Source organism: Hyperoodon ampullatus, assembly GCF_949752795.1.
Source record: "Hyperoodon ampullatus genome assembly, chromosome: 5".
NCBI classification, from domain to species: domain Eukaryota; kingdom Metazoa; phylum Chordata; class Mammalia; order Artiodactyla; family Ziphiidae; genus Hyperoodon; species Hyperoodon ampullatus.
In genome coordinates this window covers 32,001,952-32,016,713 of record NC_136918.1, presented here as the reverse complement: position 1 = coordinate 32,016,713, position 14,762 = coordinate 32,001,952, and the positions used below count along the sequence as shown (strand labels likewise).

The 14,762-nt window shown below is 41.0% G+C and overlaps 1 protein-coding gene across 1 annotated transcript in view; it reads left to right on the top strand.

Annotated features, from left to right (window-relative positions):
• The window catches only part of HACD2 (3-hydroxyacyl-CoA dehydratase 2), an 89,446-nt gene that overhangs the window by 73,910 nt on the left and 774 nt on the right, over window positions 1–14,762 (top strand). The window contains exons 5-6 of the mRNA XM_079705082.1: window positions 7,620–7,741; window positions 10,114–10,292. Of these exons, the coding sequence (XP_079561208.1) occupies window positions 7,620–7,741; window positions 10,114–10,292 (301 nt within the window). The remainder of the gene's footprint in view (window positions 1–7,619; window positions 7,742–10,113; window positions 10,293–14,762) is intronic.

Sequence of the window (14,762 nt, the reverse complement as noted above, 5' to 3'; positions counted from 1 at the left end):
CACTAGGATGCATGGGAAGGAGAAATCACAGGTGCTGCCCTTACAGGGCTTGCTCAGGAGCAGAACTGAGCAGTACGGTAGAGTGGGATAACTGACAAGGCAGGAAAGACAGGGTGCTGGCACCACGTCACGCTTCAGCTGCCCAGCTGTTTTAGCTCCTGAGTAACTGTTCTAGTCTCCCAGGCCCTGTTGTTCCTACTCATGGGGTGGTCTTGGGGATGCAATATGTTAATACATATAAAGCTTTTAGAACAGTGCCTGGCACTTAGTAAGTGCTCAATAAACGTTAGGTACATATTAGCTATAATGTAACCTAATCTTTTCCCAAAATTTTAGTGACAAATTTCTACACAACTGTGTTGAATTCTATGTCCTGAAGCAGAGATATAATTGACTTTTAAAAGAGAGATATAATTGACTTCACATAGGAATGAATTCTTTTATACTTATTAAAATGGTTTCACAGTTAGCTGGTGAAAATTTAGACATAATTACTTTTACCATACTTAAGGAATAATTAGCCCTGCTAAATGGGAGTTATCATTATCTTAATCATCATTATTATCCTAATCTAAAGCATTTATTGAAAGTCTGATTTTGCTTTTTAAGTAAGCTAACCCCTTTTCAAAGCGAGGTTTTGGACCTGCCCTTGGGGTACTTACAGTGTAAGACAATAGTAATGCCAATACAAATTTAGGGTCAGCATTAAACCTGTTGTTCCTTCTCAAGTGTGCTCTTATTGGTAGTTTTTGTTATAAATGTTCTCATATCTCCTTTTATGGTTACGTAGCCCGCCTCTTCCAGCAGATTTAGAGGCTTCATATCAAAAGCAATTTATAGAAACCAGATGATACTGTTTGCTTCTAATTATGTCCCCAAAGTGGTTGCTTAGTTCTCAGGTGATATTTTAAAATAATTTCTTTAGAAGTAATTTCAGATTTACAGAAAATTTGAACTAGAACAGTACAAAGAACTCTCATGTTTCCTTCATTCAGATTCCCCGACTACTGACATTTTACTACATTTGTTCCTATTCCTATCACCTATTCCTCTGTATTTATCTACCCGTTATCACTCGTTTTCTTCTGAACCTTGAGAGCAAGCTGTACATGATGTCCTGTCACCCAAGTACATGTTTCATACACTCTCCTACATCACCTGCATAACAACCCTCCAGTCTGGAAGCCAAAACTGATACAATACTATCGTCCCATCCACAGGCCTCATTCAGATTTCACTAACTGTCTAAGTGTCCTTTTTTTTCCCTTTCTGGATGGCACATATTTACTAAGTATCTTCTATGCTCCAGGTATTGTGCTAAGCACCAGGATACACAGGGAAAGGAGAAACATGGTTGTTGCCATATATGACATATATGACAACAATGAGTTGTCAGATCTCTTTAGACCCATCAGTCTAAGACTAAGAAGTCCTGATCTGTCTCTCATGTCCTTAACAGTTTTAAAGAGTATAGGCTTTAATTTCCCTAGGGTGACCCTCAGCCTAGATCCATCCAGTGTTCCCTCATAACCAGTTCAAGCCATGCATTCTTGGCAGAAATACCAGAGAAATGGTGCCATGCTCTTCTCAGGGTATCACATGAGGTGGCAGCACCATGACTATACCCATCCCACCCCTGGTGATGTTGACCTCAATCACCTGCTTCTGTTGGTGCCTGCCAGCTTTCTCCACCTTCAAGTCACCATTTTCCCTGTTTTATTGATCAGTATTTTTCGGGAAAGATTCCTGGTCTCTATCAACCACCTCTGTGATGGTTACCAAATGGTGACTCTCTACTTCCGTCATTTCTTTTCCATGTATTAGTTGGCATCCTACTGTAAGGAATAGCTTTCCCTTTCTCTCATTTATTCATTTATTTATTTTATTTATATCAGTTTGGACTTGTGAATTCCTATATAACCCAGTGGATTGTAATCTGTTATTTACTTTGATGCTAAAGGTGTCTGTGATTTGGTCAGAGGGAACCCTTTCTTCTTGTCCTTTTGACTTGTCTTCATCATTGTTTGAGCATTTCCTTACTTTCTGATAAAAAGATTTCCAGAATCATCTTGTACTTCCCCTGCCCCAGCCCTGGAATCAGCCATTATGCCAAGGAACCTGGTTCCTTTTAGTGGAGGATGGTATATTTAGGAACCAAGATCTGGTAGTTGAGGTGCTCCTCACTACTGGGATGTTATTGCCTCTTGGTCCTCTCAGTAGAGAAAGCTACTATATACATATATGTATCAATGCATCTATATGCGTATATACTCATACACATGTATATCTAAAAGTATTTACATCACTGTATGTGTATATGTGTATACACACACACACACACACATACATAAAATCATGAGCTCATACCAATTCCTCCAATTACAATTCAACATCTTGGTGTTCTTTCTAGCATTCTCCCTTCCATGTTTGTAAATACCTATTCCAACAGCGAGAAGTCCATTTTTTAATATATTGATTTATTTGCTCAGTTTACTTATTTACAACATGTAACTGATTTTCCAACCATACTAGCCATCTCTTACACCTACCATCTCTATGTCTCTCCCTCACCTCCCCATCCTCAATTGCAAGAGAGATGTTCTCCCCACAGCAACAGGGGAGTGTGTGTGTATGTCTAAAGCCCAAGAAGACAAGTCAGAACTGTTCAGAGTTTTGGGACAAGACCTGGATTCAACTTCTGTAAACCTCACTTTCCTCATCTGTAAAATGGGGATCCGAAGAGGTAATATATGTTAAAAAGTGCTTGGCAGGATAGTATGAGTTCAGTAACTATTAGGTATAATTATTTTTACTGCTATTGTGATCATAATTATTAAAAAGAGGTTATTCCCCCCCAAAATTAAAAATGGGCAAAAGACATTTCTCAAAAGAAGATACACATATGACCAACAAGCACATGAAAAAATGCTCAACATCTCTAGTCATTAGGGAAATGCATATCAAAACCACGACGAGATGCCACTTCATACTGTCAGGAAGAAAAAAGGAAAATAACAAGTGTTGGTGAAGATGTGAAGAAATTGGAACCTTTTTGCACAGTTGGTAGGAATGTAAAATGGTGCAGCCAATGTGGAAAACAGTTTGGTAGCTCCTCAAAAAGCTAAACATTGAATTACCATATGATCTAACAATTCCACTCCTAGGTATACCCAAAAGAATTGAAAACAGCTACTCAAATAGATATTTGTACACCCATGTTCACAGCAGCATTATTCCAATTGCCAGAAGGTGGAAGCAATACAGATGTTCATCAGTAGTTGAATCAGTAAACAAAATGTGGTATTTACGTACAATATAATATTCAACCTTTAAAAGGAGGGAAATTCTGATACGTGCTACAACATGGATAAACCTTGAAAATGTTATGCTAAATGAAAGAAGCCACACACACAGAAGGACACATATTGCATGATTCCATTTAATTGAGGTACCTAGAATGAGCAAGTTCTTTTTTTTTTTTAATTGAAGTATAGTTGATTTACAGTATTGTGAAATGAGCAAGTTCTTAAAGACTAAAAGTAGAGTAGTGGTTACCAAGGGCTAGAGGGAGGGAGAAATGGAGAGATATTATTTAATGGGTACAGAGTTTGTTTGGGATGATGAAAAAGTTCGGAAATGGATGGTGGTGATAGTTGCACAGCATGGTGAATGTACTTAATGCCACTGAAATATACACTTAAAAATGATTAAAATGGTAAATTTTAAGTTATGTTATTTTATCACAAACATAAGGAGATTACTAAGATTTTAAGATGACATAACATGAAAAACTTGCCTGTATGTATTCTTTTAAGACTACTTCCTTTTTCCATAACGTCCATTGGTTATAGATATATTGCCTCCCCCACCCCCCAGCAAAACACAACACAACACACACACACACACACACACACACACACACAGAGTCTGCCAAAGGAAGGCTGAAGAATGATATTTGTAGAGGTTAACAGACAGGAAAAGTTGGGGGAGTCAAGTGGATCTAAAACAGGGTTGACTTGTGGGCTACATGTAGCCTGCAATTTGTGATGGTTTTTACATTTTTTAAAGGGTGTAAAAAAACAACAAGAAAGAATACCTGACTAAGGCCACATATGGCACAAAGCCTAAAATATTTGCTATTTAGCCCTTTTTAGGAAAAGTTTGCCAACACCTGGTCTGAAATGACGCTTTGGACTGAATTGTGTCCCCCAAAATTCGTATGTGGAAACCCTAAGCCCCCCAGTGTTATGGTATTTGGAGGGGGGGGCGTTTGGTAGGTGGTTGGGTTTAGATGAGGTCGTGAGGGTGGGATCTTCACAATGAGATTCATGCCTCTAAGGCACTAATATCCTTGCACCTGATACCTTTTACATATTTTTAGAACCTCCCTCTCTCTCTCTCACGTTCCATGTGAGAATGTGGTGATAAAGCAGCCAGCTGCAAGTCGGGAAGAGGGTCCTCACAAGGAAGCAAACATGCTGGCACCCTGAGCTCGGACTTCTAAAACTGCGAGAAAATACATTTCTGTTGTTTGAGCCACCTAGACCATGGTATTTTATTATGGCAACCAGAGGAGACTGAGATAAACATACTGTTCACAGTTCTGCCAAGAACAGACTCTAGTTCTCACCTCCGAGATTTTACCAAAATTTCTTCTCTTCACAAATGAAAAGGGTATCGAGAAGAGGAAAGAACACCTACCAGAGACAGCATGATCAGGGGATTTCTTTGAAATAACCAGAGGGGTAAGCAGTAGGTTCCAAAATGCTAAGAAGAATAGGGTTTCTACAATAGCGATTTTCTTATGTGGCACCATTTGTTTTTCTTTGAATGTAATAAAAATGACAGCTTTTCATGTACTGATACTCCCTGAGCCTTTTAAAGTCAAACAGATGATGCTATTTGTGTGTGAAGGTTTTTCTCTTGCACCCATTTGTTTCTCCAGCTTGAATTTCCATGTAAACTCCCTTGGCTAAATTGCACACGCCACCCACTCCCCACACCTCCTCTCCCTTTGTAGAGCAGGGGGCTGAAACCTGCTTTCTACAGTGTGGAGGGTCCAACACGCAGCTCACCGCACCAGGCAAAGGAAGATTTCCTGGCCAGCCAGGCTGCCCCCGGCCCATTCCCCCGTTTGTGCCATGATGGTGAACATGCAGCTTTGAAACATGGCTTCAAGACATTTTTGGTCAACCTAGCCCAAACCTGCTCATTGATCTTACTGGTTTTAACTCATTCCATTCTACCCCTATTTTGTGTTATTGGATAATTATCTGCAAATTAGATAAGCTTGATCTCTGACTTTATGTGATCCCCTCCTTAACATGTTGTACTTCCTATTGATCTGAAGATATCATTTGTACAGAATGATCATTTTCCCCATCCTTAGTCTTCTTAAAATTGTGACATGGTCTTCACAGCTGAATTCTGGGAACAGACTGTTTTCACATTCATGCTGAGTCTGCGTTTGTTACAGTTCTTTTGTTTAAAGTCTAATGGGGTGGGGGTGGGGGGACAGTGAATCAAATAACCTGCAGGCTGGATCAGAGTGGGAGGCCCCCGGGGGTGGGGGGGACTTCTTTGTTTGCTTTTTCCTTATTTGAAGGCCTCTAAGACTACGCAGAAACTAATATCAGGTATCAAAAAGCAGGCAGCTGATTATGATTGAATTGTTTTGCTTTACCAATATCTGTTGAGCTCCTACTTGTGAAAATCACGAAGAGCTTTTGGGAATCAAAAATGAATAAAACACGCTCCCTGCTTTCAAGACGATTACAATGCAAAATATTAGAAGAACTTCCTGTTTAACCCAAAGGTCTTTAAGGAAGGCTTCAGCCCATAGCTGTAAAAACATATCTCCTTAAGATGAGGAGGATTACAAAGTCTATCAAAAAGCAAAGTGTGCTCTGAAATTATGTTTTAGTATAGGTGGGTTTTAAGCAAGGATTTGGAGACAGACTGAAAATTGAAACATGAAAGCTTTAGAGGGGTTTAGCTTTTGCTTTACTTTGGCTAATATAAGAGTGCCAGGAAAACAAAAAGTACTCTTGCTCTTGACAGTATAAAATTCTTATTATTTTTAGAGAGTAGTAACTATGGATTTATGAAATTCTTTGTGAGAGCAATTTAGTTAATAAGTATGTAAATGACTACTTATTTCATTGTGTAGGTGGATCGCTCCATGTACACTTTCTGAGGAAGAATGTAAGTGCTAAATTAACATTGCAAATGCAGAGAAGCAAAAGTTAAGGTTAGAATGCCATACCTTTGTTGTATTAGATGTTAGGAGTAAGACAGAGACATCCATCTTGTAATTGAAATTTGTTTGATTTCCTCAGTGGAATTTCTTATTCACATCCAACTCTCTAACTGCTCTTTTCGGATGTAAGAAAATATAAGTGAATTGGTGTGGAAGGTTGTTTCTTATTATTGGTTTCCAAGTGCCAAGGATCATCATAACTTAGCTGGGGTGGGAAGAGGGGGTGCTGAAAGTTAATACCACGGTAATAAATTTTCATGCAAGATTTGCAGTCTAAGGCATCTAGTGAGAACATCCCCTAAAAAACATACATAAGGAGCTCTGTTTAAAATATATTGTTTTGGGGACTTCCCTGGTGGTCCAGTGGTTAAGACTCCACACTCCCAATGCAGGGGGCCCGGGTTCGATCCCTGATCGGGGAACTAAGATGCCACATGCCGCAACTAGAGAGCCCACATGCCGCAACTACTGAGCCCGTGCACTCTACAGCCCATGCACCACAACTAGAGAAGCCCACACACCACAACGAAGACCCAGCGTGCCAAAATAAATTAATTGATTAATTAATTAATTTTTTAAAAAGTTTAAAATATATATATATATATTGTTTTTTTCAGCATGAAAACAACTTCAGGGGAGGCTAAGTATTCCAAAGCTCTTCTGGCTTTAGCCACCTCCTGTGATCAGCATGGAAGCTTCTGTAACCCTTGAGTTAAACCAGGCCTCATGGGGTGGGGGGCGGGCAGAAGTCACCAGTGGGAGAGAATAAATGGGCCCTGCCTCGTAGCTGGTCTCCAGCCTCCTCACGTGAATTCATCCTGCCCAGGGAATTAGCTTCAGTTGTGTTTTAATCATTATATTGCCCTTCTTTGAAACTTCCTTGGATTCCAAGTTGTCATGCAAAGCAAATTAAAATTCTTGTTAATGGAACCCAAGGTTTCCACCAATTCACCCTTCTGCCATCTTACCTAACCATTCTTGGCTCCCACTAACGCCAGTTCACATTCTCCACATCAGGTCAGCAAACGAACATGCAGAAACTCACTCATCGTGTTTGTTTCTCCCTGTGGGCTACAGCTCATATAATTCCTCCCCCCTGTCTGTCTTACTCGTCAGTAAGCCGAATTCCTTCTCACTTGGCTCTACACAATTGTTGTCATAGGCATGCATGTGTTCCTTTATGTGGTAGGCTCTTTCTGTGCTGTGCTATGGCCATTGAGGTAAACACCAGGGGCTGTGTCAACTTCTTCAACCCACCAGCTCTGTAAGGGGGTGAGGGACTCGGCTTCCCACATGGTGAGTGCTTCTTTGTTAAGATGTTTTATGTGTTTGCTTTTGCTTTTGTCTTCCTTTTCTACAGGTACAGAGTGAAGACAGTGTCCTCCTGTTTGTTATTGCCTGGACAATCACAGAAATTATCCGTTACTCCTTTTATACATTCAGTCTATTAAACCATCTGCCTTACCTCATCAAATGGGCCAGGTAAAGAAGTACAGGGAATGAAGACTAACTTTTGAAGTGATCTATCACTGTATTTTTCCTTTATTGCCTAAATACTATTTTTTATTTCTAAAAATAAAATTGTGAGTATTCCCTGGTGGTTCAGTGCTTAGGACTTGGTACTTTCACTGCTGTGGGCCTGGGTTTGATCCCTGGTCGGGGAACTAGGATCCTGCAACCTGCCCGGTGTGGCCAATAAATTGTGTGAGACGGGTTAGGTAGAAATCTGGTCTGTAGATTTCATCAGAATAAGTGACTGTACATAACTTTGATTAATAGAAACACTTAAAAATTTTTTATCTCTACTTATTTCCTTGGGATCAGTTCTTTTCAGTTAAATTATTCAAAAGAGATTTGATATACCATCCCTTTTTTGTCCATAGAAAATTTTACTGATGAGCTTCTGCCATTTTGATGGATTTTGGACCAAGTCCAATTCTTGTCTCAATTTTGCCAAGATAACTCTTAAATTACTTTTTAATTAATAACAAACGTTACATGGCAGTTTTAGCATATTATCAGTTTAGTTTGCTTTGATTATTTTTAGCAGTAATATTTGTTATGAATTGTATAAAAGGCTGATAGTTCATCTAATTATCTGAACTAATGTGTGACACAGTTGTGAGCAGTTTTCTGAGTTAGAAATGACTACAGGAAGGAGTGACAAAGCCTAAGGATCAAAATTATCCTTGGGGGGCTTCCCTGGTGGCACAGTGGTTGAGAGTCCGCCTGCCGATGCAGGGGACACGGGTTCATGCCCCGGTCCAGGAAGATCCCACATGCCACGGAGCGGCTGGGCCCGTGAGCCATGGCCGCTGAGCCTGCGCATCCGGAGCCTGTGCTCCACAACGGGAGAGGCCACAACAGTGAGAGGCCTGCGTACCGCAAAAAAAAAAAAAAAATCATCCTTGGGGCCAAAGTTCCTCATTTCATAAAAGGAAAATGATGGTTCCTAGACAATTTATGAGTCTAGTGATTAAACAGAGACATAAACCAAATGCCTCCAACATTTCAAGCATGTGAACTTCTTTTTCTTTTCTTTTTTTTCAATAAACATTTATATTAGGAAAAAGGGAGAATGGGAAAAATATAGCAGTTTCTAACCAAGCTGGGCAGACTTGTGAAAGCTGTCTATCCTGGTTATAGGCAAAGTTTATTGACCAAACCCTGATTTTACAATTAGAGAAAGATTCTTTTGTCCATTGTCTTCTGTGGCCTATGGAAGAGTCTTCCTTTTCCACCATCCTCCTCAGCATGGCTGAAGGTAGCAATGGAGAACATGTCTTTCTTTTGTCACAGATTTCTCAGCACAATTCCTGTACCTGGACATTTAGAGCCCAGTATTTATTGTCAGCCACAAACAGCCAAAGGCTTTTTAAAATCTGAGCTGATGATTTCTTTAGCAATACTTATACCTCAGAATGGCTTCCAGTTAGTTCCATTGGATGAACCTCTCTGAATTGTTGTGTTTTTTTGTTTTTGTTTTTGTTTTTTTGCGGTACGCGGGTCTCTCACTGTTGTGGCTTCTCCTGTTGCGGAGCACAGGCTCCGGACACGCAGGCTCAGTGGCCATGGCTCATGGGCCCAGCTGCTCCGCGGCATGTGGGATCTTCCCAGACCGGGGCATGAACCTGTGTCCCCTGCATCGGCAGGCGGACTCTCAACCACTGCACCACCAGGGAAGCCCTCTGAATTGTTTTTGAAACCTGAGGAACTCCTTTATTTTAAAGTGAAAAAAATTGTGTGGAGTCACCCATGTGATAGTAATTGTAGTTTTTTTGACTGGAAAATTATGTAATGACTAAAGGCTTATCATAAAAATTGTTAATGTCTTTTAAAATTAGGGTATATTTTATTTTTCACAATAGCACGTACAGACATTTGAAAAGTTGTAGCAGTATACACACGTTGGATGTGCTGTTTTTTTCAGTCCACAGACCAGACTTTGGTGTACATTGTAGGGATTCCTGGACACCATGCTCCAACACCTTCCCCCGCAAACTCACCCCCACCCCACGAGGCAGGACCCTTCAGTATAAACCATGACTCAGTGCCCCTACTTTACCAATATTTGGCATCATCTCAGTTATTTTAGGGAGTTGTTTTGAAGAGTTGTTTATTTAGGCCAAATTTTGAGGCTGACCAAACACATTTCTTTTATTTTAGAACATTCAGAAGCATACTTGCTTTGGCCCTTTTCAAAAACTGGCTTGTAAAACCTGAATTTAAGCAGTGGGTAAACAGGGAAATGTATAAACGATAGCTTTCTACCAAGTAATCAGTATTGGTGGGGATGCATCTTTCTACTAAAGCTGGCTTTGAACCTCAGTAATGAATATTTTGTTTTGTTTTAGGTACACGCTTTTCATTGTGCTGTACCCAATGGGAGTGTCAGGAGAATTGCTCACAATATATGCTGCATTGCCCTTTGTCAGACAGTCTGGCCTGTACTCCATCAGTTTACCTAACAAATACAATTTCTCTTTTGACTATTATGCATTCCTAATTCTGATCATGATCTCCTACATTCCAAGTAAGTAGATGTTTATGCATATATTTATTTATGTTTCAAAAATTGGCTCAAGAATAACTAGAGTTAAATGCCTTTGGTTGTTTTTACACCATAAATCTAATTTATTGGGAACGCTTTGGTTTTTGTTGAATGCCGACCGACTGTCAGAGGGAATTTTCTCTGGTAGTGATTGAATAAAGATGAACCCTTCTCAATACAGCTGCCAAAATGCAGTGCTTCTCAGTGTGTGTTTTAAACAGTGAATTCCAGGATAGGTTAACTGTCTGTTGGAGGAGAGTACTGAGTGGAAAGCAAAAAAAAAAAAAAAAAAAAGCCATTAAAGACCTTACCTTGAGTTTTTCTGTCTCTTGAGAACTACTTGTTGTGGTATTTGAAAAACACTGTAAAGAGATTTTTGCATTTTTACTGTATCAAAATAGACAGTTACTTCACTTTTAAGGAACTGATAGTTAACTAGAAACAAAATAAAAATAGATTAATTTGTTTTTTCTATATTTATTTTCTTGTTTGGAAATAAACAAAGCCATCTGAATAGGACATAGTGTTATCTTCAGGATGGTTTCCAATTATTTTAATAATTCTGAAGGTTTAAATATATGGTAATCAAACACGCCTATCAGCACATTAACAGAGAGAAAAAGCCATGTTTGAGGCTTCTCTGAAATGAGTCATGTTTGCTGAGGAAGAGTTGTTTACTCCTTTTCTCAAATTCTGATGTTCAGTTGCAATCCTATGATTGATTTCCACATATCCAAAAGGATCTTGTTTTACCCAAGGACACGTAAAGTTAATGTTTCTTCTCATTTAGCTACTTCCATAGGCATTGTGACTCTGAATCTTATTTTAGTCTGTGAGATGCTATGTCCTCCCCTAAACCTCAGGTTAAATTCAGACTGGAGGGTTGGATTTTTCTTCAGCCCACAGCATTAACTGAATGAATCATCCTAACACAATCATAGGTGACATGTTTGTGTCCCCCTGTGGAAAATTGCATTTCATGCGTTGTGAGGAAAAAAAGCACACCCCGATTTCATGTGAACATTTATCTTGGAGAAGTTCTTGGATGCAGTTCTGCTACATGATTCATTTTCTACTCTTTATTAATGATCAAGTCCTCCTCTCTGGTGCTAGAACCATGGTGGCTAAAGGACATCTCTCTTCAAATGTAAAAGGTAGTTGATTTTCAAACAAAAGATAAATATGGAAGAGTGTAAAAATTTACGTAATAAAAATTAACTTAGAGCTTTTCACCTTTCTAATTTTGTTCCCCTAGAGTTTCATTTCCAGTCTCTAGAGCAACAATTCCTAATTGCAGTTTTGCCACACCCAGGCTAACAAATATCCCAACGAGCACCACAGGATTTATTTAAATTCAACATAAGTCTTTGAATGGCGATAGATGCTGTGTTGGGTAACTTGGAAAGGGGCAAGGAGAATATCATGAAATCAAACCAGTAACAAGGTGCTGTGTCATTGACAGAAATCTGGGGCCCCTACCTCAGAGTTGCTGCAAGATTTTCTGTCTGTGGAAGAGAAGGAGGGGCTTTATTCCAGGAACAGTTCTCCAGGGCAGCCCGTGTCTGTCTGCACCTCGTAGTCTTTTTTGTGCTGTGGTGGGCAACCAGTGCTGCCCAGCCTTTTGCTTCTGCCTGCTGACCTCTCAATGTAGCGAAGGGGCCTGGTCAAGCACAGGATGATAGGATTCCTGAAGGAAAACAAGCCCCGTTCTCTGGGATTGTCCTTCTTGGCCTTAAAAGAGAAAAGAGAGAAAACACAGACCTTAGAGCCAGCTGTCTTACAGCGCTCTCCTCTCAACAGACGTCTGCTTTTACCTCAGTCCTTCCCCCGTCTTCCATTCTCAGCCTCTTTTTGATAAGAGAACTTGGCTTGGTTAAAAGCTGTATTCTTTCATTTCTAAGGCAGCTTAACTCTTGTAGAACAAGGACAGGGATTAAAAGGTTCCCTCCAAATCCCTAACTCCCCACCCCGGCTCAGGATGGTCATGCAGACCATATTTGTGTCTGCTGGCACTCACTATGCTTCTGGCCTGAGCCAATGGCCCTGAATGTTTTCAGTAGTTCAGGTTGTTAATATTGAGACCAGTTTGTACAGTTCATTCCAGCCAGCTGCACATTTCCAACTTTCCAAAACTTGGTATTTATGAGAAGAAAATGCAGAGTTAGGAGAGGTTGCTGTTGATATGCAGCTTTCTTTACCAAATTTGGTTTCCTTTCTACAACTTACGTTTCTTTTAACCCTCTTTAATGGGAAGTTAATGATATACATATCTTACATAAAGCAGCACCTCTTCATTATGGTCCTGACCTGATGTTGCATTGGTGCACACATAGCCCATATTGTGTATGGCCCATGAGCCGCAGCCCTGGGAGTTTTCTCATATCGAGGTGCTTTGGAGTCCCTTGCAAGATGCTCTTTTCTTCCTCTGCTGCAGATGCAGTATGAGTATGTACAGTATCCACAGGACTCAGTAGACATCTAAGTCCTGTTTACATCACCTCCCCCCATCCTTGTGCAAATTGGTGAAAGTTAGCTATAGGGGTGTTAGCTATAGCCTTAAAAAGGCTGTAGAAAGTTAGCTATAGCCTTAAAAAAAAAAAAAGGCTGAGAGGAATGAGAAACAATGAGTAGGGTGAGGGCACCAAGAAGCAGGGCACTCTCCACATTGTCAGTAACCATAACCTCACCTCTGATTTTTAGAGGAACAGAAGAAACTTGCCCCAAGCAAAGCATTTCCAGTTGCTCTCAGCCTTCAAGTCTTAAGAGAGCCCATTTCCTTACAGGAAGGTGGGTCCAGTGACACGCACAGCTCCCTACCCCGACTCGGACACACCAAGCCAGACACACATACGTGCACAGCCGCCATCTCCACCCTCCATGTCCTGAACTGTAAGAGCAGAGGGTAGAATTCTAAATGGCCTGTTGGCAGGTTGAGATTTTCAGTGTAGTTAAAAGCAGTAGCCGTGCATCTGGAATTGTTTCAGCCACTGTGGTTGGATTCAGTGTGAACATGTGGGTAATTGAGATGGAGACAGTGTCACCCAAGTTCTGGTCACCTCTCAGAGCAGTAGAGAATTTCCAACCCAAGTACCCCCATTCCCCTGGCCTCCCCCACACTTTGCTTTCTCTTGGGCACTGAGAAACCTCTGGAAGATGTAAAAAAAATGAAAGGGCCATATTGGCTCTCCAGTTCTGACCCCTGACCCTCTGTAGCCAGCAGGCCCTTGCCTGGGGGACGAAGAAGGTATACTTGGCCGTCTTGCTGCCACTAAGGGCCTAATGAATGGCCTCTGGATCGTTGTCCTCCCTCAGAGCCTGTGGGGCTATAGCCACCTTATGAGTGGTGTAATAACAAATGCAGCCAGTGGAAAAGTCCTTAGTGTACCTTGCCTCAAAGTTTCCCTTTACTAAAGTAGGTCTGTAGAAATGTGACTGGCCACACATTTTCAAATGATTACAATTAGCATTCCTTATGGTTTAATTATATCTTTACTTCCAGTTTTTAGATTATAGAGCTTGTCACATTTTCTGGCTTTCATACCAAAATAGTTCTCTCACTGTAGAATTTTATGCACAAGCTGGGTCTTTTCTGTGAATAACTTCCTGCCTGCAAACAGTGAGTGGAGTGGATGGCAGCCCAGTTCGGCACCGGGGCCTCCTCTGCAGTTTATCAGATCTATGTGCACACACCCACTGATGTCTTGGAGTACTTTGGGAGGATCATTTGACATTTGGCCAACTTGGAATCCATTTAAAAAGGAAGAAACTGTGAGAGGAGAGTTGGCAGTAGTAGAAATTACCTCCCCCAAAACACAGGTTACTGTCTAAAAAATAGAGATTGGAGCGGTTGGGAAGGGAAGGAGGGATAGTGTACATCCAAGACCAGCTCACTGGAGTTTTTCACATGGTTTTTGAACCCCCAGTTTACAGTAACCTTGTGAAGGTCAGGTAGTTTAAACTTGCATTTCCCAGCAGGGACACTATAGGCATTTGGGATGACACAGTTCTTAGTCACGGGGGACCGTCATGCGTTGTGGGTTTTGGCATTCCTGGCCCCTTGTGCTGAATGCCAGTAATCTACCCCCTTCGATACTCTCCCCCCACCCGCATTTCTAAATACTCCCTAGGGAGGCAGGACCACCGTATTCACTTGAGAACCAGTCCTTTTTAAAGTAGTCTATGAAATGACCAAGAACAGAATCTCCGGTGCCTAAGGGCTTGCTTTTCATATGGACTTTTTCCTCATCCAAACCTGGCTTAGTGGTGTTCAGATCAAACGTCATAGCGTTCCTCCCCCTCTTCAGTCTTCCCACTCAAAGAACAGCCTTTCTCTGGAAGTACTTTCAGGAGATCCTCCCTGATGTCAGAGCCGTAACAGAGAGGCCGAGACTAAGGGTCAGGAGCCCCGAGCCTGGTCCTGACTATGTCAGTGATTTGCTGTGAGACCCCAGG